The sequence below is a fragment of the Lutjanus erythropterus genome, chromosome 7 (assembly GCF_056507025.1).
Source record: "Lutjanus erythropterus isolate fLutEry1 chromosome 7, fLutEry1.hap2, whole genome shotgun sequence".
Lineage (NCBI taxonomy): Eukaryota > Metazoa > Chordata > Actinopteri > Lutjaniformes > Lutjanidae > Lutjanus > Lutjanus erythropterus.
In genome coordinates, this window is record NC_139323.1 from 40,210,694 (window position 1) to 40,235,204 (window position 24,511).

Genomic DNA, 24,511 nt, shown 5'->3' on the forward strand with positions numbered 1-24,511 from the left:
TCGCTAGAAGGGAACCCTTGGCTTGTGAAACTCTCGCGAGAGCTATACGTGTGGTTTCTCATTGTGCACTCATCCTGGACAAAGTTTTTATAAAGATGTCGTAACCCTTAGAATAAACGCTGGACAGGCCTAGGTACAGAAAAAAACATTTAGGTGGGGATGGGGGAAGATAAAGGTTTAGATTAAAAAATGACCACTCTCGCGAGATCTCTGCGGGTTCTGGGTTCCCTTCTAGTCATGACTTTTTGCAAAATGGTCCTTCACCACACTCTTCTCTCCACCAAACACCTGCTTTTCTACTCCGTGACAAGGCCAACCAGTTAGCAACTTGATGACTGTAGAGGGCGAGAAAGGGGACCAAACAGAATAAAGATGAAAGGAGAGAAACTAAAGAAACTTACGGACTTAAAAATACCCTCAACACGTTGAGGGCGTATTTTTGGTTCAAAAAGAGGATTAATAAAGATTTTCCTTCAATAACTGTTGGGAGGTCCAGGAACATACGTATAGATTAAAAACACGGATAATTTATACATTTATTGTTGCGAAGTTTTACGTTAACCGTTCACGTTCTGCTGTGACGTCAAGCAGCGCGACACGTGTGAATTCACGCGAGTTTTCGCTCGTCCGACCAATCCAACATGGCGCCGTAGGGACGTTGTTATTGTTCCGTCGCTCCTACAAGCTTTTGCAGTACGATAAGAAAGTACGCAGACAAACGGCCGGGCGTGTTCGTGCGGGCATGAGAGGATCATCTGGAGATAATGCTCCGATCCACCGGCTTCTTCCGAGGGATTGACTGCCCGTTTTACACGGAGTACAGCGAGGGCAAAGGAGGCAAAAATGGGTGCAACAGACCGTACTGTCACTTCAGGCACAGCCAGCAGAGACGGCCGTCCTACGGAGCACCGGCAGATGTTAAAAAGCAAAGAGACCTTCACTCCGCACAGAAAGGTGCCACTGACTCGTTTTTTTTATTAAATCCAGAAGTGACTGTAACGCTTTGACCCGCAGCTCAACCCGCAGAGAGGGTGTGTGAGTGGACTGGACCACTGGGATAAAAATGTGTCGAAACGGGCTAATGAAACCTGTAACTGTGTAAATGATAATCCGTCACGTTTAGCTGCACTGTACAGATAACTGCGACTGAACCATATTACCAGTTATATCCCGCTGTGTTTGATGTAAACTGAGCTTTAGCTAGGAAGTATAAGATAACCTGCACAGAGCACACGGGGAAACTGAACCGTTAAAGTAACAGAACAGGAATTTGAGAAAAATTCACTGTGACCAGCGGCTGTTCACAAAACAAAGCAGTTCAATAGAAAAACAAGGCACCAGATCCTGGAGCAGAAATAGTCAGGAATGAAGCAAAGCAGACCAGGAAGTTATTGTTGAAAAGTATGTGTCCTGCAGGTAGCAGTGTTGGCAGCATCCGTTTTTTTTAACCTTTATTTATTCAGGGAAAGTTCACTGCCAGGAAGCCTCTCCTCCTCAGGAACACCCTGATCACATTCACACCTCAGAGTTGTTCAGTACCGCTGGAGCTGTGAGGGTGAAAGGCTTTGCTCAGGGGCTCCTCGGTGGTGGTAACGAGGATTGAACCGACAACCTTCAGGGCACAGACTGCTTCCTCTAAACTCTCAGCTGTCACTGCCCAAAAATAACTATTAAAACAGAGACAATGATAAAGAGTAAAGTACTGAAGAAGATGAACATGTAGGCAGTGTGATTGTGATTAGTCCAGTTATTTTTTGTTTTGTTTTATTTACTCGTATTTGTCCTGATCTTTTTGTTGCTCTTCAGAGTTGTCATAATTGTTTAACAAATTCATCCGTTGACCATCTGAGCTTGTTATTTTATTCAGAGCTGCAATTAACAATTATTTCCATTTTCTCTAATAGCTTTGGTTGTTTGGTCCATAAAATGTTAGAAAATAGTGAAAAGTCTCGTTTGGTGTTTCCCAAAGCCCAAGGTGACGTCCTCAAATGTCTTGTTTTGTTCACAACTCAAAGATACTCAGTTCACTGTCATGGAGGACTGAAGAAACCAGGAAATATTCACATTTGAGATGCTGAAATCAGAGAATTTGGACATTTTTTCTTAAAGTACTCAAAGCAATTAATTGATTATTAAAACAGTTGGTGATTAATTTAACTATCAATTATTCAATTAATTGTTGCAGCTCTAAATTTAATCATTCATTAATTTAACCAGGATTGAAAGATTGAAGATTAAAAATCTCTTATTTCAAGAATATTCTGGCACAGACAAGCGACAGAATAGATAACATGGTTGCAGACAAACATAAAACAATATAAAATGAAAATAAAGAACAAATTACAGAAATGTAAGTGCCACAATTTTTTTTTTCAGTATTCAAAACTTTGACAGCCAGATGCACCTTTTTCAGTCATTTAGAATCACGTTAAAAGTTTCTGATCAGATCAGCTCCTTAAGATTTAAGTGAATCTTGTTCTCATTTTTCCAGTTCAGTGCAGACTTTGGGGACACTTTGAAGAAATAAGTCCAGTGAGTGAGGACAGTAACTTACCATACTTAGATAAGAAGGAAGCAGGCTAAGAACGGGTTTATTAATAAGAATCTGTCAATGATTAAGTCTGTGAGTGGACAACAGAAACCATCCAACCTGATCATCACAGCTGTATAATACTGTATGTTTTTAGATGTTATATATTGAACTCTGAGAAAGACCTGAAGATGTGGTGAAAAGTAGGGATGTGCCGATTTTCTCTTTGTCTCTTCTGGTACTGATGCTGATACCTAAACTCAAGGAGTTTACTTTCTCTCATTTTCCTGCGTGTCTCATCTGTATAACAGCTTTACCTCGTGACAGGAAGCTGTTTGGACGGCGTGGTATTCTGTTCCAGCTGTTGCTGTGGCACTAAAATGAACTGAGTGGCCTTCTGTCACAGAATTAATATAACCGACAGTGGAAACACTGAATTTTATAATCTCAGTGACAAAGAAACTCTTGTAATGTGGATAGTTGCTTAAAGGGATAGTGTGAGTTTTTTGAAGAGGGGTTCTTGTCCGTTGAGTATTACCTGCAGTAGATGGCAGCTGGCACATTATCTTCCTGTCAGACAGCCTTTTCTGATGCGAAAGTGCTGTTATAGAGGACAAACATCGCTCTCTCCAAACCAACCAGACCCCATGGGCAAAATCAGTCATCTTACCTCACAGAACACGGGAGCGGCTGCTCTACCGCTGCCTCGATTGGTTAGTTTGGAATCACCAAAAGTCACACAATAACACAAACAAACCAACAGCTCGAGGCGGCGGTACATCAGCAACTCTGGTTGGTTTGAAGAGAGTGATATTCTGCCTATATAACAGTTTCACAACAGAAAAGGCTGTCTGACTGCAAAGTAAAATGTTTAAAATATTCTAAATATGGCGCACATTTTGGTGCTGACCCGCTCCACAGCAGTCTGTTGCTTAGCTTTCAGCATCTTCAAGCTGGGAACGTGTTTACTGCCACGTATAGTAGGTAATTCACTGACTATGGCATCCTACAACCCCACTTCAAATAATCTGAACTATCCCTTAATGGTGTCAGATCCGGTTAATGCAGCTCTAGGTGAAAGCCCCCTGAAAAATGTTTGTGGACCTTTTATGATTTTATTAAGACTGTTTTTGTCCTGCGTCTCTGCAGAACAACAAGGCTATGATCCCTTCAACCCAGAGGTTGTGAGGCCGCAGGAGCAGCAGAATGGAAAGCCGGCTGCCTCTGGAGACCTCAGCGGCGCTCTGGAGCTGGTCAACAAAGCCATCGAGGAGGTCCGCAGCGAGGTGGAGAGGGAGAAGAGGAAGCTCTCGCGGATCGGAGATGAACCGTACGATCCCAGCGAGAGTTCCGGTTTGTCTTCATCTGATGCTGTTAAAAGCAAAACGCCACCATCTTCACACATGGCCTACGACCCAGGGAGTTATCAGATGACATCAGGAGGTTATAATCCCACCCCTGGCTGCAGCAAGTACACCTTAGATTCAGACAACCAGGGGAACAACAGTAACTCCATGGAGTATGTTCCCACTTCAGTGAAAAAACCTCCATCTCGAACACACCAAATCCCCTCTCCTCCCTCCAGTCCAAAGTACTCCAACAGCACCTCCTCCTCTAAGTGTAAATACACTGTGGACAACTCGAGACCGTCTACAGACATGGAGTATGACCCGCTGTCCAACTACTCAGCGGGAATCGCAGTAAAAAGCAAGAGGGACAAGTCTGCACAAGCTGTTAAGACAGAGGCGAGGAAGACAGACAAACTAGCGGGATCAGATATGTCAGATGAGGAGTGTGTTGTTGCTGCAAAAAAACCACGACAGGAGAGTGTAGACTCCAAAAAATACACTTTCTCTGACTCGGACGGGGAGAGCTCTGGAACAGAGTATCGACCCACCTCACTTAGTAATGTCCAGCAGAGAAAAGGGGCATCGCTTTGGGACGCTGTGGGGAAGGAGAGAAAAGAGAGGACTGAGAGTATGCTGAATGCACTGACACAGAGAAACAAAGAGGACTTGGCAGGGGACTCAGACGTCCAGGAAGATATTAAAGTAAAGGACAGCGTAGAGAAAAAGAGGGAGGTGAGTCGAGCTACTCACGAGAAAAGTGGCAAATCTGAGAAAGTGCATAAACTTGAGAAAGAAGTAAACAAAACAGCTGGTAGTAAGAGTAGCAGCAGCAGCAGCAAAGACAAATTGTCAACAAAGAGCTTGAGCCAGGACTCTGCAAAGAAAGAGAACAAGAGTCATGGGAAAAGAGATGATAGGAAAACCACAGTTAAGGTTAAGACATCTGATAAAGTTCAGAGGGAAGGAAGAGATGAAAAGAGAAGTGATGGAAAGATCAAAGTAAAAACTGACTCAAGCAAACGAGATAAAGATGCAGAAAATGGTGCAAGGGAAAGCAAGAAACCCAAGATATCAGACAAGGAACTCAACAAGCATAAGGACCGTCAACACAAAAATGGTAAACTTGACAGCAGTAAAAGAGAAAAGGATGTAAAGAAAGTTAGTAAAAGCAGTTCAAGCAGCGCCAGCAGCAGCAGTAATAATAATAAAAGCAGTTCTGCAAACAGTAGAGATAAAGTGAAGCAAAACATCAGCTCATCAAATGGGAAAAGACTCGAGGAGAAACGGCGAAGTCTGAGTCTTAGCCACGCGGATCTGTTCGGAGACGAGAGCCCAGAGGAGGCCGAACCGATGGAGGTGGACGGCGATGACGACGAGGAACCCGAAGAAGTGCTGGTGAGGAAATCAGCTGACGCTTTAAAGAGAGGACGTCTGAACAAGAGGAAAGCGTCGGAACTGACCTCGTCTTCCTCCGAGGACGAGGGGGACCATCAAGGCAGCGGGGCGGGTAAGGACGAGGTCGACGGCGTCGGAATCGACTTCTCTCGTTTCCAGGACGATCTGGACTTTGACTCAGATCCCATGGAGGAGTGTTTGCGGATCTTCAATGAATCCAAGGATGTGAAGAGGGAAGACAAAGGAAGGCAAGCTAAACAGGTATTTGGTGTTTCTTTCTTGTCATACTGGTGCAGTTAAAGGGATAGTTCGCATTATTTGGAGTTGCTTGAGGTACTTATCTATAGTCAGACAACCTTCCCAAACTTTTTGTGGAATGACCTACTCCAGAAGACAAAAACACCCACCCCACAATCATCATCGATCATGATGAATAGTTGGAGAAGTCATGATGATACCATCAGTAAACCCTTGTTTGTTTATTTCCTTTGCATAAATCACATTATTTTAACTTTGTTTCACTCCATATTTCTCCCCTGGTCATTCACACCACCGTGCAGTGGCTCTACGCTCATCTCCAGTTTGGGAACCACTGATATAAGCCAAAATATTGCTGTCTCCAAGCCAACCAAACTCCATAGAGGAAATCACTACTTTTACCTTTGCAGAACGCAGGAGTTGCTGATCTACTGATGCCTTCAATGGCTACTTTATTTGTGTTATTCCGTCACTTCTGCATTTTAAAAGATTAGCTAGGATTCACCAAAGTTGCACAATAATACAAACAAACTAACTGATCGAGGCAGCGGTAGAACAGGAACTCCTGTTATCTGCAAGGTAAAATGATTGATTTGTCCAATGGACACTGGTTGGGTGAGAGAGCAATATCTGGTTTCCTGGCAGAAAAAGCTGTCTGATGGCAAAGTGAAAATGTGCTAAATATGGCATACGCTTAAAGTGACATAGAGTTTTTTTTAGGTGTTTGAAATACATTTTACAGCTGACTCTGTCCACAGCAGTACGATGCTTAGCTGCATATGAATGTTCTTCATAGAACCTTGCTTAAGATAATCTGAATTATCCCTTTAAGATATGTTGTTCATTGATCAGATGTTGGTTTTTTTTATTAGAGTAATCATTGAATAAAGATGCTATGTCGTGTCCTGTCAGTCTTCCAGGGATTCAGAGGAGGAGAAAAGCACAGAGAGCACTTTAACTACTCTCTTCCCCGGTCAAAAGAAGAGAGTCTCCCATTTTGTCGCCAAAGGAAATGTAAGTTTGTCACCTTGACTTCTTTGTCTTCATCTCCATCCTGTAGAGCTGTCACCAGTCAGGTGATCACACAGCATCTCTGCCTGTGTTATAAAACTTTATGACAGTTTAGAACGTCATTTCATACAGGTGATGTTGGTTTACAGAGCAGTAATTGTTTAGAATGACTACAGATCCTGTTACCATGACAACACAACTTTATCACAGGGGAAATATGTAAAAATTAACACACAGTGTTAACACGAAACAGTATTTAATAATTCATCAGGTTCTTGTGACATGGAGTTCTCCCAGGCTGTTTGTGTAAGAGGCAGTTTTGTCATTCGACGTATTTTAGGAAGCCTGCAGTAAAACATTAGAACAAACCAGGAAGTGAACACTAGAAGAACAATATGAAAATACTGGCATCTCGGGGGTGGTGTGGGGGATTTCCACTGGAATGGGCTGTAGCATTTTAAAAACACCATCTGATTTGACAATAGGCAGTCAGCTGACTCAAATGAACAGTTAGCGGAAATATTTAGCAGCCTGATCAGTCTTTCAACCTTATAAGGATGTTTTTGACGATAGGACGGCAGCTTCAGTCTGTAGAGATTTCTTTTTTTTTTGGATACATATATTTATATGTATATGTAAATATATATAATCAATTAAACTAAAAGAAAGAGGAGTAGAAGGGCATAATCTCTATAAACAGCAAAAAAAAAGTTACAACATATAAGGTGTGCAACTTTCAGGCTTGAGGAGTAACAGATTACATGTAACAGAATTACATAATCTCGATACAAAGAAAAGTAACTGTATTCCACTACAGTCACAAAATCTTTTAACAGGTGATTAGTAACTGTATCTGTGATTGTATTTTAAAAGTAACCATCCCAAACCTGGCAACTTTGTAAAACTGTGGTTTTGCATCAGCTGATTTGCAGTTGTACAGTTATCATCATGAAAAGAGGCTCAGTTGGATCTGAAGCAGGGAGGTAAACTCAGACTGTCTGCACATTCACAGAAGCGCAGTTTGGTTCTTCACAGTCGGATGTCAGAGGACCGGATGATGAAGCAGGTTCAGCACAGTTCAGCTCAGTTTCAGCTCAACAAAACCTAAAACTCCAGTCAGATATAACAGTTTTCACAGCTTATCAACTGTCTTTGTTAACTCAGACTTTCTTGTTCAGGCTGCACACAGAGCCTGAGGTGCACCTCAGTCAAGATGATGAAGTTGTTATAACTGAGAGCTATGCAGAATATAAAAATACATTACAGAGAAAATCAACACTGTTGATGCAAATAAAGTGAGAGATAAATGCTGTCAGACGATTTCTAATGGACTTAATGTGCTCTGAACACCTGCTGTTTATTTCTAAAGTAACAGATGTACATTAAACTTTAAACTTGATACAGCCAATTTAAACATAATAATGTTAGTCAGACGCTGTCCTGTATTGAAGGATGCATGAAAATCAGTTTAGATTTTGGCTAAATCTGAGTGAAATGTATTTTATTAAAATATAAACTGGATATACTAATCAATTTCTGATATGTATTCTGAGCTGCAGATTCAGCAGTGAAAACCGACTTTGCATCAAATCAGGATCAAACTTAACGGTCGGTTCATCCTACATGGTTGATCAGTGCGTGTTCGTGGTGTTACCTGTTGGATTTTATTTCGGCGCCCATATTAACAGGTCAGAATGATGATCCATTGACAGTCATACTGACATTATATCAGCACCACGACACCTTTCACTTCAGTTTCATTGTCTGTATCTGCAGAATATGTCACAGACATGAAAAAGGTCGGGCAAAGGGCGGGGTACTTTCTTTTTCCTCCCCGCTCCCTGCTTCTCTGTCTGAACAAGGTGGAAAATCACTGAATGCCTTGTGTGGACACCACAGGTGTGTGAGCCACAGCAGTTTAGCGAGGTAGCGTCACTCACAGGTACATGCAGGCAGTGTGAACCGGCTTTAAAAATATCAAACGTCTGTAGTTGCTTCATCGTTCTGTAGTGTGTGGATGATCTGCTGCGTAAAAACTGAAGTGTTAATATGACCTGACGCAAATTGGAAAAAAGTATTGTGTAACTGTGACAATGAGATATATACAGTTTGTGTTGCTGTGATTCGGTTTTGTTCAGTGACATCAGCAGCTTTGCATCTGGAGCTTCTTCCCTTCAGCTGAGAATCTGTATCACTCATAAAGAACGGTGGAGTGGCACTTTTTACAGCTGATTTAATCTGAAACTCTGAACGTAATCTGCTTCTGACCAGGTTATGAGTTCATCATAAGTTGCCATGGTGATCAGTCAGGTTAAAAGATTGAAAACTCTGACTTTAGAGTCAACAGGCCTCACATTGATACCCATTAATCTCGCTTTGTAGTCCCTCGGATGTCTCCACCAAAACCATCTCACAGTCACTGACTTTATTTGTAGCCAAATAATGCTTCTGTTTTTATCAGAATGATGCACCCGCTAAGTCTGTGGTGCGGCCGTACAAGAGACTCACGGCGCAGGAGGTTTGCTACCAGCGTATGCAGCTGGCACAGCAGCAAGCTGCTCAGCTTTCTGCTTCAGTCAAAGCTGCCTCACAGAGCTCCAGCCCCGGCTTCTCTGGAGAGAAGAAGAGGATAGCGCACCGTCCCAACCCACAGATAACATCCTCCAAAACAGGTCTGAGCGCCTCCACTGCTCTGTACTGTAGCAGGATTCATCTATTTTTTATTGTTAGTATAAAACTGCATTCTCCTGATCACTTACTCATGTCTCACACTTTTTATTCTCTGGTGTGTGTCTGACCAGGTTCTGTAGATGTTAAACCAGCTACCAGTCGAGTGTTGTCCCCTAGTCAGACCCATCAGACCGTCAAGGCCCAAACCACCGCCGGCATCTTGTCCAAGACCATGTCCACTGTCACGCAGAAGAGGGTGGCACACACCCCCACAATGAAGGTATCCACAGACCACACAATCCTCAACAGTTCACGCTGCTTATTGTTTTTTTCTGAATGTTTTTGCGTCTGCACATCCCTGTGTAACCTTGACGATTTACTGGCAGAGGTGAGCCGCGTCTCTGAAGAAAAACGTTTGCTTAATCTGCAGGATGTGATTTACTGTCAGTGTTCTGTTTTTTTTTTTATTTGACTTTTTCAGAGTAGTGCAATGAAGCGCCCCGTCATCCCCACTGAGTTTGGGGCCAAAGTTCCCACCAACATCCGCCAGCGCTACCTCAACGCCTTCATAGACGAATGTGTGAAATTTTGCCCATCAGAGGACGTCGCCTTCCAGATGGTATGAACAAAACTACAGGCTCCAATCACAACCCGTCTTGAATGCAGAGGAGATTCAGTTGAATAAGTCGCGGCTTTGACAGTGACAGAGGTTTTACTGTTTGTTTCAGGGCCTTGACGAGGAGAAGCTGGTGTACGAGCGCAGTAGCAGCAAGAACATCTACCTCAATGTAGCTGTCAACACCCTGAAGAAGCTCCGCAGCAGGAGCAGCTCCTGTTCATCACCTGTCACCAGTACGTCACATCAGTCCCCGCAACTATAGTCTCAGCCAATATATCCAGTATAATGTGATGACTGTGATGCACATTTTTAAGCTGTTTTTTAAATGACACGAACTTTATTTGTAATGTATATAAACAACAAGACAGGGAACAAATATGCAGAAGTGAAGGACAGAGTTCAGTGAACGGTGGTGGAAGTGATGCAGCGTAAAATAGAGGAATCATTACAGTGAAAAACGGATCAGAAAAGGATATTTCAAAATAAAAACAAACCAAAAACTGAAGAGAGCACAGATGAGCAAGCTTAGAGACATTAAGTGTCTTTTTCGCTTTGCACTCATGCACTGCTGCACTTCTTTTACAAAGTTGCATTTCCTTCATTTCATTTGCATTTGCATATGTAATCTATACACTATTTTTTTAACTTTGATTTTATTATTCTTCGGTGAGTTTCATTTTTCATCTTATGTTATCTATTTTATGCATATGCACATTGTCATCCTTATCTTATTTATGCGAGTATTGTCAAGTGGGTTTACTGTTTTATTTTTCATTAATTGCAGCTTTCTAATCCTGCTTTCGTGATCATTCCATGTCTCTTTTATTTGAAACTCTTGGCACATTCAGTTTCTTTGTCGTAAAGAACTTTGGGCATCATTTCTTGAATAAAAGATACAATACAAGTAAAGTTAATTATTATTATTGTTGTTAAAAAAGCAAGGACAGAAATATAGATGTATAGTTTTTTATCCACTTCCAGTTATGAATATGATATTTACCCAGAATAATTACAAGATTAACAGTGTCGGAAAAAAAATTATTGTAAGTAAGTGGAAGTTTGTTTTCCATTTTTGCTGGTCATTTATGAATATCAGATCTAAACAAAGTGGCATGAGAACACTTAAAAGAATAGGGCTGAAAAACAGAGGATGCACGGTTCAACGTAAAAATTAAATATTTTGTGAGAAAAAAAACATTAACAGGGTATAAATATGATTCGCTGCTCAGTAACAACAGTTTATGTCATCAGATGCAAATGGAGCATGAAAATGGTGGTGAGACAATATTTCAGTGGTAACTTCTGTGTATTTGTGCGTTTTTTTTTTTTCTGCAGAGGATCCAGGTTCAGCTGTTAACAGGAGGGCTCAGTCCCATGAGGAGGTTCTGGGGGGTCGTCTTGCTGCTACAACCAGCTTCACTGTCAACAGGATGGGCAAACAGCAGGAGGAGAAACTCACTGGTGAGACACATTTCTTTGCTAACTCTGCAGTCAGGTTTAGACAAGAAGAATCATGCTTTCAGTGTTTTCAGTCCTCTTTCTCGAGAATTGGTGTCAGCATATTTCTTGAACACATTCTTTTCATGACTTTCCCAGTTTTCTCCCGCTCTGTTTTTTTTCTTTCGGTCATCTGATCGACATGAAAACGCAGATTTCACCTCTGATAAAAGCAAAAAGCCAAGAGAAGGAAAATGAGCAGACGCTGAAAGAATCTTTGTGTCGAGTGGAAACTTGTGACCTTTTGTTTACTCTGTGATGTGTTGAGCCAGTTTACAGTTAAAGTGAAACCGTCTGTTCAAACACCCATGTGACAAAAACCAGGTGCCGTTTACCGCAAACTCTCTCCCATGTGACGTCAGAGCAAAAAACATGTTTACAAGGCTGCAGTATCACTGAAAGAACTATTGATTAACATGAGATTGATTGATGAACCCTTTAAGTAAATGTCAGCATTTTTTACACACAATGACATAATTTAAAAACTAAATTGATTTACTCATTTAAAGCTACTACAAAGAGTTTTTCATTGGTTATGAAACAGTCTCAGTTTAATACTGACGCCTCTGTATGACCTTAATGAACGAATGAGACGATTCACGAGAAGATCAGTTATTTCTATGTAGTTATTTTTAACGGCAGCCACCAGGTCAAATTCTCTGTGAAATCAGACAAAACAAGCCTGTGTTTACATTTTCCACACCAAAGTTACAGTGAGTCATAGCTTAGCCAGTGAAAAAGAAGCAAAAGGACATTTTTATTTGGATAATTTTACTTTTGGCATTACTTTTTTGTGGTTGTATTGGCGGAAACACTGCTGCTTTTGTCCTCAAAAATCAAGTTCCTTGTAGTAGCTTTAAGTAAATAAATATTTGGAGCAAAAAAACTTCTTCTGTGTGAGAATCAGACAGTAAACTGAATATTTTTTGGTTTTGGATGGTTGGTCGGACCAAAAGAAAGAATTCAAAGATCACCTTTAGGATTTTTTCCTGGTCATTTGATTCAAGAAAAATCAATGAGCAGATAAACTGATTATGAAACTATTCATTAGTTGCAGCCCTGTTGAAAATTCAAGGCTTAACTCAAGATCAATTGTCAGTTTATAGGTTAAATCAAAAGTTCACGGCTCACAACATTCAGGAGATCGTGTTGAACATTTCTTGCATCGTGTGTCTCTCCACTTGCAAAAGTATTAATTATCAACCTCTCTGAGTAAAAAATAAAGCACTAAGCTCCACGTCATCCCTAATAACACGCTTAGCTCTTCTAAAGTCGCTGTAAATCACAGCCGTGCATGCAACGTTTAGCAGTATGGTTACCAAGCAACACAGGGACGCAGTGTAAAGCAGGTTTACACATTGGGGTGATAATCAAGATTTATCTGGATATCGCCATGAATTGTGCAGTTGTTGGAAGTAGCGTTCAAAAATGGTAGCACTCGTCTCGGCTGGACAGATACGGTTTGATTTTGCAGCGGCAGGAGAAAGGCCGTTACTCCAGCATCTTCTCTCACTGGAGTTTGAGTGCCAGTAAGATTGCAAGGACAAATTCACACTTACTGACATGAGTTTTTTGTTTCTTCACATTTTCAGCGTGGGTTTTGTTACGTCATTGTACAAAGACAGCATTTGTTTGACTTGTTGCCGTGTCTCACTGCAGGAGCCGCACTGTACAGGAAGCTGAAGACGTACCTGATGACCGAGGAGCAGCTGCAGGAGCACGGATACCCGAGACCAAACCCCGAGGCTGCCGGCAAAGCCATCATATTCAACCTCCCAGAGAAGAAGACCAGTCCAGACCGTGAGTGACCCCACAGCTCCCTCAGTCATTTGTAAATTACATTGATATGTGTATGTGGTCAGCAAGTTTTTGACTTTCAGCTGAGCTGACTCTGTAATGTGTTTCCAGCGTTCAGCAAGGTATGCTGTCGGTGTGGAGCAGAATATAAGGTCAATGCCAACGGCAACTGTGTGCGGAAAGAGGAATGTAGCTTTCACTGGGGACGATTGCGCAGACATAAAGGTGAGTTTGTTGCATTTATATTTACATCTAGATTATGAATGCACAGTTTGTAATTCCTACGGCCAAATCTAACTCACTCTCCCTCTCTCCTCCTTCTTTTTCTCCTCTCTCTCTGTCCGACTCCTGTCCTGTCTGGCCTGTCAGTTGCTGGAGGCTGGGAGACCAGTTACAGCTGCTGTGCAGCCGCTGTGGGCGCGCCAGGTTGTCAAGTTGCCAAGGTAACATCCTTTTCAAGCAACAGTTATTAGTTTTTGCTTTGCATTTTCAGAAGTCAAATTTATCGGCTGCCATTGACTTAATGAGATAATGTAGATATAAAATGGGGCATTTAGAAAGAAAAACTACTCTGAAACATGAAATTGAATAATGTAATGCAGATGGAGAAAGACACTGTACCTTAAATTACAGTTTAATGAAGCTCATAGGTCCTGTTTTACACCCGGTGTCACTGCGTAGCATTACTGTTATTGCTAGTTTGCGACGGATGTAGGCGTCGTTTTCACACCCAGTTTTTATGCTGTGTAGGTTGCTAATGTACTTGTTCCCAGTTGTGCGCCAGATGTTGATTTTTAAATGAGATGTGGCGAGGTGCATTGTTGACACATTGCTATCTTGAGGCAGCAGAAAGCCTTTGCAGTTTGCACCACTGACCAACAAAAACCTGGTCCAAACCCTGCTTTGAAAGGACGATTATTCAGATAGTAAGATGCAACTACATACACAGGTTCACAATGCGCACACACTCTGGGTGTTATACACACAGGGTTAAATACAGTCAGAAGAATTAGTTTGAGGATTGAGAGACAGCAGAGTGTCCCTGTCTCCTGACATCATTGTGCTACTTTTGGCGTTGTGCGTCCGTCCTGGTGATGCCAGAAGAAGAGGACATGCTCACTGCTCACAACCTGCCTCACCTCAGAGAGCTTTGGTGGGTTTGTGCTGCTCCTGTAGACAGTCTGCTTGCACACTTTCACTTAACACAGGAGCAGATCGGGTTCCTCAGCAGAAAACTGTTTGCTTCTCCGATTTGATGAATAAGCCATTGAAGAACTGCAGCAAAGCAGCAGGTGTAGACGCACCTGGTTTTTAGATAAATGGAAGTTACTGCTGCTGTTAGTGTCTGACAGTAGACAACTAATCATCAGCCCACTCCCTTTCCCCTGTAAGGATCTGTATCTTTCTCAGGGATATGTTTACAGCATGTGTTACAATATAAGAGTTCAGTGTGTTGTGTAACTTGTGTTATTTGAGTTGTGTCTCTTTACTGAAGACAGTTGTTCATATTCCTGAGCCCACAAACTGTCAATCAAGCGCTTCCAGGATAACTATAATAAAGTCTTGAGTAATTTTCTGCAGTTTTAAACATGTTTGATGAACAGCTTCAGACTTACTTAAAACCTTTCATATTCCCACAGCAACATGTTCAGGACGGGCGTAAAGAATCATTAGATGGCTACGTCTCAACGTTCAGTAAAGATCTCCCTCCTGATGGCAACGGAGGGGTGTTTGCTTTGGACTGTGAGATGGTGAGTCAGACAGATGTTTTCACTCTGACCTGAAAAATGTGTGTTTGATTTTAGATTTGAAGGTCAGTTTAATAGAAATGGGAAGAGTCACTCAGTGCTCTTTAATTTGTTGCAACATGAGTAGAATTTAAAAATCTGTCACTTTTATTGTACATTTGTTCACTACTGCACGCCACGATTCTAAACTTTGATCACACAAACCTGTTTCTCTTTCAGTGTTACACAAAGCAGGGCCTGGAGCTGACGAGGGTGACTGTGATCGACTCCGAGATGAAGGTCATCTACGACACATTTGTCAAACCTGACAGCAAAGTGGTCGATTACAACACGCGGTGAGTTTGCAGCTTGACTTATGAATTTAACTGGTAATGAAGCGAACTGTCAGCTGTACCGCTGAGTCTTAAAACCGTCTTGGATGCAGCTACAGTAGGTTAAAGCTCTGAATACGTATCTCACAGATTCTCAGGTGTGACGGAGGAGGACTTGGAGAACACCACCATCAGTCTGAGAGACGTTCAGGCCGTGCTGCTCAGTATGTTCAGTGCTGAATCCATCCTCATAGGACACAGTCTGGAGAGCGACCTGCTCGCTCTGAAGGTACCGTGGCTCCTCGTTCATCTTCAAAATGCTTCTGAGTAAGGCTGCAAACAGTTATATTGTGATTATTTTGACTGAAATCGTGATACGATTAGTGGAAATGATTAGTTTTGCATTATAATTTTCATGATCATTGAAAAAAAGCTATTAAAATAGTGATGATGTGATATTTATTGAGGTCTGAACCAAACAAACATGTTTTTTTTTGCATCAGGAGAACAAGATTTTGAGGCCAGATCATCTCTGCAGCTCTATACTGCTTCATTCACAATGCTGTTTTCTCACTCATCTTTCCTTTTTCAAAAAGTTGTGATTTGGTTCTAGTTCATTCAATTAATTGTGCAGCCCTACGTGAAAATTATTGATTCAAAGGCAGCTTTTCCCACAGTACTGTTATTATCTTTCTCTGCTGCTTGTCGCTTTGATGACAGATAAATATCCTGTTATCAGTCAGTTTGCACCACGTTTCTTTACTCTTCACAGAAAACAACAGTTTAAAGTGTTTAAGTCAGCATAATTTATATTTAAGCATGTATTAGGTAAGATGTTTATTGCAAAAATATAAAATGTGTAGCTGACCTTAGTTGCAGGCAGAGACACTGAGTTTATACTGTTGGACTGAAATAAAAGAAAAACACTTGATGTAACTCTCTCTCTCTCTCTCCCTCCCTCTTTCTCTGTCTCTCTCTCTCTCTCTCCAGCTAATCCACAGTTCAGTCATAGACACGGCCATCGTGTTCCCTCACCGCCTCGGCTTGCCCTACAAACGTGCCTTGAGGAACCTGATGGCCGACCACCTCAAACGCATCATCCAGGACAACGGTGAGAGAACGACACAGAACAGCAGCAGCTGTTGTCACTTCCTGAACAATAAATCCACAGAATGGATCCAGTTCAGTGACACTAAAGAAATCAAACTGCTTGCTTTAAATTCCAAATCACATCCTTTCCAGAGCAAGTCTCTGTCTTATAAATGTGTGTGTTGTATCTGCTGATGATACTGATGTAATGCAGTCCAATAAATGTGACTAATTTATGTGATGGATGCACTACATCCATATCACCAGCAGATGTCGCTCATGAACACTGTGTCAACTGACCAATGTAGACAGTTAATTTAGAAGATATGAAATAAATTGATATTTCTGTTTAAATTTCTTCTCTTTTTATCTTTTTAAATGCATTAATTCTTCTATATATTTAATTTTCCATTTAATTCCCCAAATTTATTCACTTTTCTTTTTACATTTTTTGTATGCATTTCTAATGTGCAAATGAAGGGGCTGCCATTCAACTTTTTTACCTGTTGGTTGATCAACCTGAGAGTTCACAGATGGACTGTACATGTTGCACTATAACACTGGTTGCCATGGCGACGGGCTCAGACTCATCACTGTTGTTCTGAGGTGACTTTGAGCAGCTCAGACCAGAACTCTGATCTGGATCGTAATTTATGGAAAAAAATATTTTCTTTTTTTTCCCCCTCTGATGTCCTGCGAGTTTATTGACAGACAAATATTTACTATTTATCTCTATGAATCCAATAAAAAACTGTTATGGAACTGCAGCGGTTAAAATGTTCAGCGACAGCATTCAGGCAAAATAAATAAAAAAATAAATTCTTTCATTTGTTCATGTGTTTCCAGTGGAGGGCCACGACTCGAGCGAAGATGCGTCTGCCTGCATGGAGCTGATGATGTGGAAAATCAAGGAGGACGCCAAGGTCAAAAGATGACCTCTGACCCCTCGACTCCACTTTCCTCAGTTCAGCTTCCTGCCTTCGCGTCGGCTGCAGGGAGACAGAGGAGATCAGGAGGCCTGCAGCTGCTACTCTCTGAGAGTTCAGGTCAGAGTGTCGGGGGGAGGAAGAGGAGGAGGAGGAAGAGGAGGAGGGATGGTTCTGCACAGGTAGAAGTTTTCCGCAGACTGAGAAGAGCCGACTGTTGTTGCTGCCTACTCGACTGAATCAGAGAACTGCCAGTCCCTTCAAAGCAATAGGAGCCCAAATTACCAGTGTTTTCAGTTGCTTATTATTGGTATTTCAGTTCTAAATAATGTTAGTTAAAATGTATTTTTGTTTATTTGAGCAGCGTCTTTAAAGGCCTCAAACAATTTCTGAATAAAACTTTCTATAGAACTTAAAATGCCAGGGCATTGTCCGCTGAACGATGGTGATTAATATGATATTCATGCCAGGCTGTGTCTGCAGTCTAAATTGCACTATAGAAACGCTCTTGTTGTATAGGGCCCAAGTCTGAGTACCTCATCTGTGTTATAAAGCATTCACTTCTAATGAATAACACGTTACTTAGTTACACTTAAGTGCATTGATGTCTTATCGTCTCTCGAACATTGCTTTGTAAATGCACTTGTGTTTTTCACACTGCACCTCGTTTCTGGTTACTGATGCTCTGTTTCTGGTGCGGTTCTTCTTATGGACTTGTTGGTTGGCTCGTAAACCGGACTAATCCTATAATACTTGATCATATAAAACACCCTCGGCAGACATGTAACGTCTCTGCTGCTACCTATTTGGTATCGTCGATGGAATATATCACTGTATGTTATAGTTCAGACCAGATACTGACTATATCCACCACTGTCTTTGTGTCATGTGCACTGCATGAAGTAAAACAACAGGAATCAACAACAGGAACGTGTTATTCCTTCTCCATAAAGACAACATTAGGTTCAGAACAGTTGAATTAGACCTGGGATGTTAATTACAGACTATTATCATTTAGTGAGAACCAGCTAACCTGTGCTGTTTTATGTTGAAAATGACTGAGAATATACTCGACTGCTGTAAATACGCTGTAAGCAGGTTCCTTTTGTATCTGTTCATTTTTGGTTGTTTATCTTTTTCTATTAAAAGGTATTAGTTAAAACAAGCTGTTGCTCTGTTTTACATCTCATCGGTCCCTGCAGCAGCTGCACAAGAGGGGTGAAATGCAGCTAATAGAGGTAACCAACTGTTCTACAGTTTAGCGATGCGCAGATTGACTGGGCTCCGTTTGTTTTTGGCCAGTATTCAGTAAGAATATGCAGCTGAGAGATCAGAATTAATTCTTTTCTAGTCGCAACATAGAATGCATCCAAAACAAGCTATCCAGACATGTTGAAGATGATGATGGGTTTGCTTTTAAAATAGCAAACTGTGGCAAAACATCCCCTTAAAAACTCTCACGCAACCTCTTGCATTATTATCCAAGTCTTACTGATCTAGTCGTATGCTCAATACTTCAGAAAAGAAGCCCTGAAGGTACGCTAGCTGTGCACACCTGTGGTGAAACACTACACTACATGCAGCTGAGAGCAACAACGTAGTGTCGTCTCACGTCCTACCTCGCTTTTGCTGCCATCTGGTGGAGATCCCAATACACTGCAAAGCATTCAAACGCTCTGACATCACTGCTACACAGCTGCTATAAAGAAAATGATCGGTATCAACTGATGTGGCTCATAGACATTTGGCTGCTAAAAAATGCAATCGTGGCAGTCGAGATATTTGTGCTTTACTTTAGGGCTTTTATTCTATGCCATTTTATATTTCTACTCCACAATGGCTGTAGTTACTGATCATAATTTCCTCTGCTACCTAAAAATATGAGTTAAGTGAACTTCCGTAACTGCATGAGGTACAAAAGTGTGCAACTAACAGAGTAAAGTAAGCAGGGTCAGTAAACTTCTTGAAAGGCAAACAAACATTATAGACAGATATATCTCATAAATCTTTTAAGTTTGAAGAGCACAAGCCGCAACCTTCAAGGTAAAAAAAAAGTGCAGTTCCTGGATTGGCTGATGTGAATTAAACTGAACTTAGGGTTGATAACAGTATAAAATAAGTTTTACTCACTGCATAGCAAACTTTACACTTTTTATGTTAATAAAAAAATTCAGTAAAATAATCACATTTAAAGCAACTTAAATGTCCAGTGTGTAAGATTTAGGGGCATCTACTGACAAATTATGACAGAAATTGGAATATAATAATCATGAGTATGTTTTAATTAGTGTATAATCACCTGAAAATAGGAATCCTTATGTGTTTGTAACTGTATAATGAGCCTGAGGGCACAGATCCTCTTCCACGGAGGCTGTCATGTTAAAATGACATGTTTCTAAAGTACCCAGAGCCCCAGAAGTTGCAGACTCTGGGGCTGAAAGATGAAGCCGACGTGGAAAGTGGGTGCCGTCAGGTGTCTGTCTGCAGCTCCAGCCCACCACACTGTGAGCTTCAGAGTGCTCTCAAAAACCTGTAGGTGACATCAGGGAGGCTCTGTCCACTAAATGTTACACAGCCCATGATTTCTACCAGTTTGCATATAATTTTTGTGAAGCTGCTCTCAGGGATTTTGTTAAACTCAAAAGTGTTCAGTGGAAGTGGGGACTGAATATTGCTGATGTTGATCGTGGTCAGAATTATTTTTATTATTATGAAATAAAACAATCATGATTTATCTTAACATTTATTAAAGACACACAGAAAAGTTGCATCATGTAAGTTCACTTCAAACTACAAAAAAAAACTACAAAGAAGTCTGCAAATATGTTGATCATGTTTGATCAGAAACTTAAAGTCTCAGCAGCAGATTTATTCAACTCATCGTAAAGAGGTTGAAAAATAAAAACTACAAACTTTAAGTACAATTAACTTGAAACATATAAAGCTTTCTTTTACTTTTGATGGTTTAAATGGATTTTGCAGATGATGCTTTCACTGTCAGGACTTATACTTGGCAGTATTTTACTCAACTCTGTTCCTACTTTTCACTTCGGTAAAAGATTTGAACACTTCTTCCACCTCTGCTGCACAAATAGTTTTTGACAGTGTGACAGCTTTTTCTCCGTACAGTGCCGGGCCTCTTCAGTCTATATGTCCCTGTTTTAACAGCAGGTGCAGCGGCTGTAATTCTCCTTTCTTCAGCAGATGTGTAAATTGAAGAAAATGGGAGAGAAATGCTAAACTGAGAGGCCCATCCTTTCTTCGGTGTGTTTGCCTGTTAAGCTCCTCCCGTCACATGTCAGGATGCATTTCCCCAGGCCGGGCCACGGACCCCAGGTATTAAAAGAGCCAGTTAGCCGGGATCAATACCGACACAATGTTCCAGTGACAGGGAGGGGGGCTTCCTAGTGTTTATTGAGTGTTGCAGAGATTTTGAACATGTGGAGCAAAGCAGCTTAGAGGGGTCGTCTTCATTATCAAATTCGATCAGTGCCTCTCTTTCTCTCTCCCCCATGATCACCTTTGACTAGCGAGGGTCACGAGGGGCGAAGCTGCGAGCCGCGGCTCACAAACTGACCCCATGCTGAGAGATGAAGAGCTGCATTATCTCTGCCGGAGCCACGGCAGATAAACACTTTACGGCCTGAAATGAGCAGTCGATCGATCAATCAATCTACAGAAGATTAATCAACAACTATTTTGATAATTGATTCATCATTTAAAATAATTTAATTAAGCAAAAATTGCAAATTAAATGGCGATTTAGTGGCTGCAGCTTCTGTTCTGGTTCCAAATGTGAATATTTCTTCTATTATTATGAACTGTTTTGGCGTTTGGACTGAGCTGCAACGACTAATCGATGAGTTGTCAACTATTAAATTAATCGTGCAATATTTTGATAATTGGTTTGAATAATTTTTTGCAGCCTTCATTTTCTGACATTTTTTTTTTAGAGCAAACAATCAATTGAGAAAGTAATTATTCCGGTTGAGTGATAATGCAGATAATCATTAATTTCAGCCCTAATCCCAAACCTCTTGCTCATGATATTTGGGATAATAATTACTTTTATTCTTGATATATCTGCCAGTTATTGTGTTGATTAATCATGTTCTGTAAAAAATGTGAAGTGATGTCTTCAGCTGTCTTATTTTGTCCAACTATCAGTTTCAAGCTCAAAGATAATCAGTTTATTGTTGACAAAGACAAAGAAGACAAAGAAAAGCAGAAAGAAAATCCTTGAAGAAGCTGGAACTTCCTGACGTTTGGCATCTTTGCAAAATACTTGCCATTTAATTTTCAGTCAGTCCACTGATTGATTATCTATTTCAGCTCTTAAGCTATTTTGGAAGAGGTTCTTGATCTGTTGCTTCCTTAAATAACTGATCTGCAGTGACATATTCTGAGAGACTTTTCAAAATAAAGGATTTTACACATAACAGTCAGAATAAAGTGCAGGAGATGGTTGAAAACTTATTTATTTTAGAGTTGATGTTGGATTTTTGATATGCCGATATTTTCCAACTCATTTTGGTTGATTGCAGATACTGATATATGCACTTTTTCACCTAATAGCAGAGAACATCAAGTCTCTCCTGTAGCTGACATGTTATTATCATGATGACTCCCTGGCAGATGCAGTCATGAATTACAGTTCCTTTAAAGATGCAGACATTCACTGGACAAACTAAGAAAACACCGCAGTCCAGTGGTACCAACCAATAACCACAGGAGGCTCTTTTTCTTGTTGTCCTGCACACTGGGCCACCTTATATCATAGATAGGTTCATTTAAGAGGGCATGTTGTTATGAACATGAGGGGCTGATTTGTTGTGATGATCAGGGTGATGCCCTTAAGATCAGCAATTAAACTTATAGTGTTGAAGTGATTTGGCGTCTTGTACGACAAAAATCATTGCAAATAACAACTTTCCTATCTGTTTCGGAGTCTTTAAGGAACCTCCACATCACAGACATGCTTGTGTTGTGTGCCTCTAATTAAAGCATCATCTCATCAGCCTGTCAGTAATTACAGTAATTAAAAGAATCAAAAATATTTCAGGCAGAGTTTTTAAAAGATATGACTTCACTCCCTGAACAAATGAGGAACTGTAGAAAAAAAGCTTCTCCAGTGGGTCAGACATAACACTGAGAAGAGAAGAAGAATATGTGCAGAGGTGTGCTGCTCTTCCTCGGGCAGCATCAGTTCTAAATGCTGGCATATTTAGCATCTTAAATTTTCTCACTTTCCTGACCTTGGTGGCTACTTCATTCCTCTTTATTTTGTCTGAAGCTCAAAGTTGGAAGTGGACCAGAATCTTTGTTTGCACTCTGTGTTATCACTGGTCTTTAAAAGCTGCTGAGGAGATGAAGGCTTAAAAAGGGCGTGCAGGGTGAAGTCTGTTTTCTCTCTCTGTTGGTCTTGGGTTCATCCCTTTGCACCCCAGTCTGGTCCACTGTGGGTGCCCTTGACCCTCGGGACACCCACAGCTGCCCGTCCCTCTCTCTCTGACATTAATCTATAGCACTCTCGCCCAATTAAGAGACTGATCTTTACTCAGTCCCCGCGTATTGATCTGCTGCTGGAGCTGCTCACTCACATGACGTCTCCTGAGAGGCTGCACAGGAGATCATAAGGAGCTAATTGGAACGTAATAAGTATCCAGGTCTTATGAAGGAGGGATTATTAGACTCTAATGCATTTTTCATCATTGAGATCAATGTGTTAGAGAAGAGACGCTGTCCTTTACTCACATTAAACTTTATTAAACAAACATTTCAGTCCCAAGATCTTCATCAAGTAAATTAGAGAAACAAAGAAGATTCCAAGCAGATAAAGTCAGCGCTTCCTCAGGTTTCACAGTCATAAACAGTAAATACATCAGTTTATATGCAAACACTGATATAAATAAGAGGAAAATTCATACAACTGCACTCAAAGAAGTCAAAATAGAAAAGGATTTTTAAATCTCATAGAATTTGGGAGAGAAATCATAGAAAATATTTTTTAAAATCTCTTGGCAACTTGGGGAAAAAATAATCTCACAGAAACTTGAAAAAAAAAATTCCAAACCCCAGAGACACTCAGAAAAAATAAAAAATTTTCAAAAGGTATCTCTTATAGAAATATGCAAAAAGTAGAAAAATATTTTAAATCTTGGAGAAAAAAATATAATAGAAAATATTTCCCCATCTCACAGAAATCCAGAAAAAGAAAAATATGTGTAAAAGCATAGAAATCTTATAGAAACTTTGGCGTAAAAGAGAAATATTTCTAAATCTAGAGAAATATTTTTAAATCCCACATAGAAACCTGAAAAACTGAGAAAAATATTGTATAACCCCTAGAAACTTTGAAAAAAAAAAAAAAGATTTGACAGAAACTTGGAAAGTTGTTTTTTTTTAATCTCTCAGGAACCTGGAAAAAATCTAAATCTCATAGAAACTTAAGAATTAGAGACGTGGGGTTGATGTGGATAATGTGCAAGAATTCTCCAAACAGATCTTATATGATTTATAATATCATCATTAGTGAATCAGCCAATAGATGAAGTTACAGTGGAATGAATTCACAGCATCACATTCAGCAGAAACTCGTCACTAAGATCTTTAGGAGAAAATGTGAAATGTTCTTTATTTCTTTGATGAAGGTCTGAGGATGGAAATGCTGGATCTTTAATAAAAGTTTATTGTGAGTAAAGGACACACTGAGCGTGAAATCTCTCTGTTCTCGCCTGTGGATTTTTCTCCTTTGCACCTGTCTGAGAAACTGAAGTTGTGCTGAACCTTTAATTCTATAATTCTGATCAATAAAATCAAACTAACTGATTGATTTGTTCACTTTAAAGCTTCTATTGGACGTAAAACAATCTTCTCTTTAAAACTCTCCTCTCTGAACCAAAGCTATCTGTGTGTGTGTGTGTGTGTGTGTGTGTGTGTGTGTGTGTGTGTGTGTGTGTGTGTGTGTGTGTGTGTGTGTATGTGTGTGTGTGTTTGAGATTTTTCTGTGTGTACTTGGTGTGTTTGCAGTCGGGTCAATGTCACTCTAAGCCCTGAGTGTGTCATAGCCAGTGTCAGGCCTCACAGCGTGATCCTGGGGCTTAAGAGGACCGACTGACCCTCCACCCGCTCTCCCTGCCTCCCTCAGGTCAAAGGCCAGCCGGCCTCATCGATTCCCCCGATGATGAAGAAGAAGAAGAAGAAGAAGAAGAAGTGTTTAGCTCCTCCGCCTGCTCGCCCCTCTCCGCCCCACATGCTCCCGGACCATCACCGTCCGCGGCCCCAAAAGGCCTCTCAATTGTGTTTTTGCAT

The 24,511-nt window shown here is 40.8% G+C and overlaps 1 protein-coding gene across 1 annotated transcript; it reads left to right on the top strand.

The window, feature by feature from the left end:
• Nucleotides 1–626: 626 nt before the first annotated feature.
• Nucleotides 627–18,365, top strand: rexo1 (REX1, RNA exonuclease 1 homolog). The gene is made up of 16 exons (XM_084723762.1): nucleotides 627–954; nucleotides 3,680–5,535; nucleotides 6,445–6,546; nucleotides 9,005–9,215; nucleotides 9,345–9,493; nucleotides 9,695–9,832; nucleotides 9,942–10,065; nucleotides 11,168–11,293; nucleotides 12,989–13,129; nucleotides 13,238–13,351; nucleotides 13,496–13,569; nucleotides 14,767–14,877; nucleotides 15,094–15,209; nucleotides 15,336–15,474; nucleotides 16,176–16,296; nucleotides 17,121–18,365. Exons 1-16 carry the CDS (start codon nucleotides 765–767, stop codon nucleotides 17,207–17,209), a joined length of 3,801 nt encoding a protein of 1,266 aa, XP_084579888.1. The 5' UTR covers nucleotides 627–764; the 3' UTR covers nucleotides 17,210–18,365.
• Nucleotides 18,366–24,511: the final 6,146 nt, after the last annotated feature.

Excerpts from the sequence above, each read along its gene's own strand:
- rexo1 (XM_084723762.1), top strand. The coding sequence starts at position 765 with ATGCTCCGATCCACCGGCTTCTTCCGAGGGATTGACTGCCCGTTTTAC. Across the intron at positions 955-3,679 it reads CCTTCACTCCGCACAGAAAG|AACAACAAGGCTATGATCCC; the intron begins GTGCCACTGACT and ends GCGTCTCTGCAG. Across the intron at positions 15,210-15,335 it reads GTGGTCGATTACAACACGCG|ATTCTCAGGTGTGACGGAGG; the intron begins GTGAGTTTGCAG and ends CGTATCTCACAG.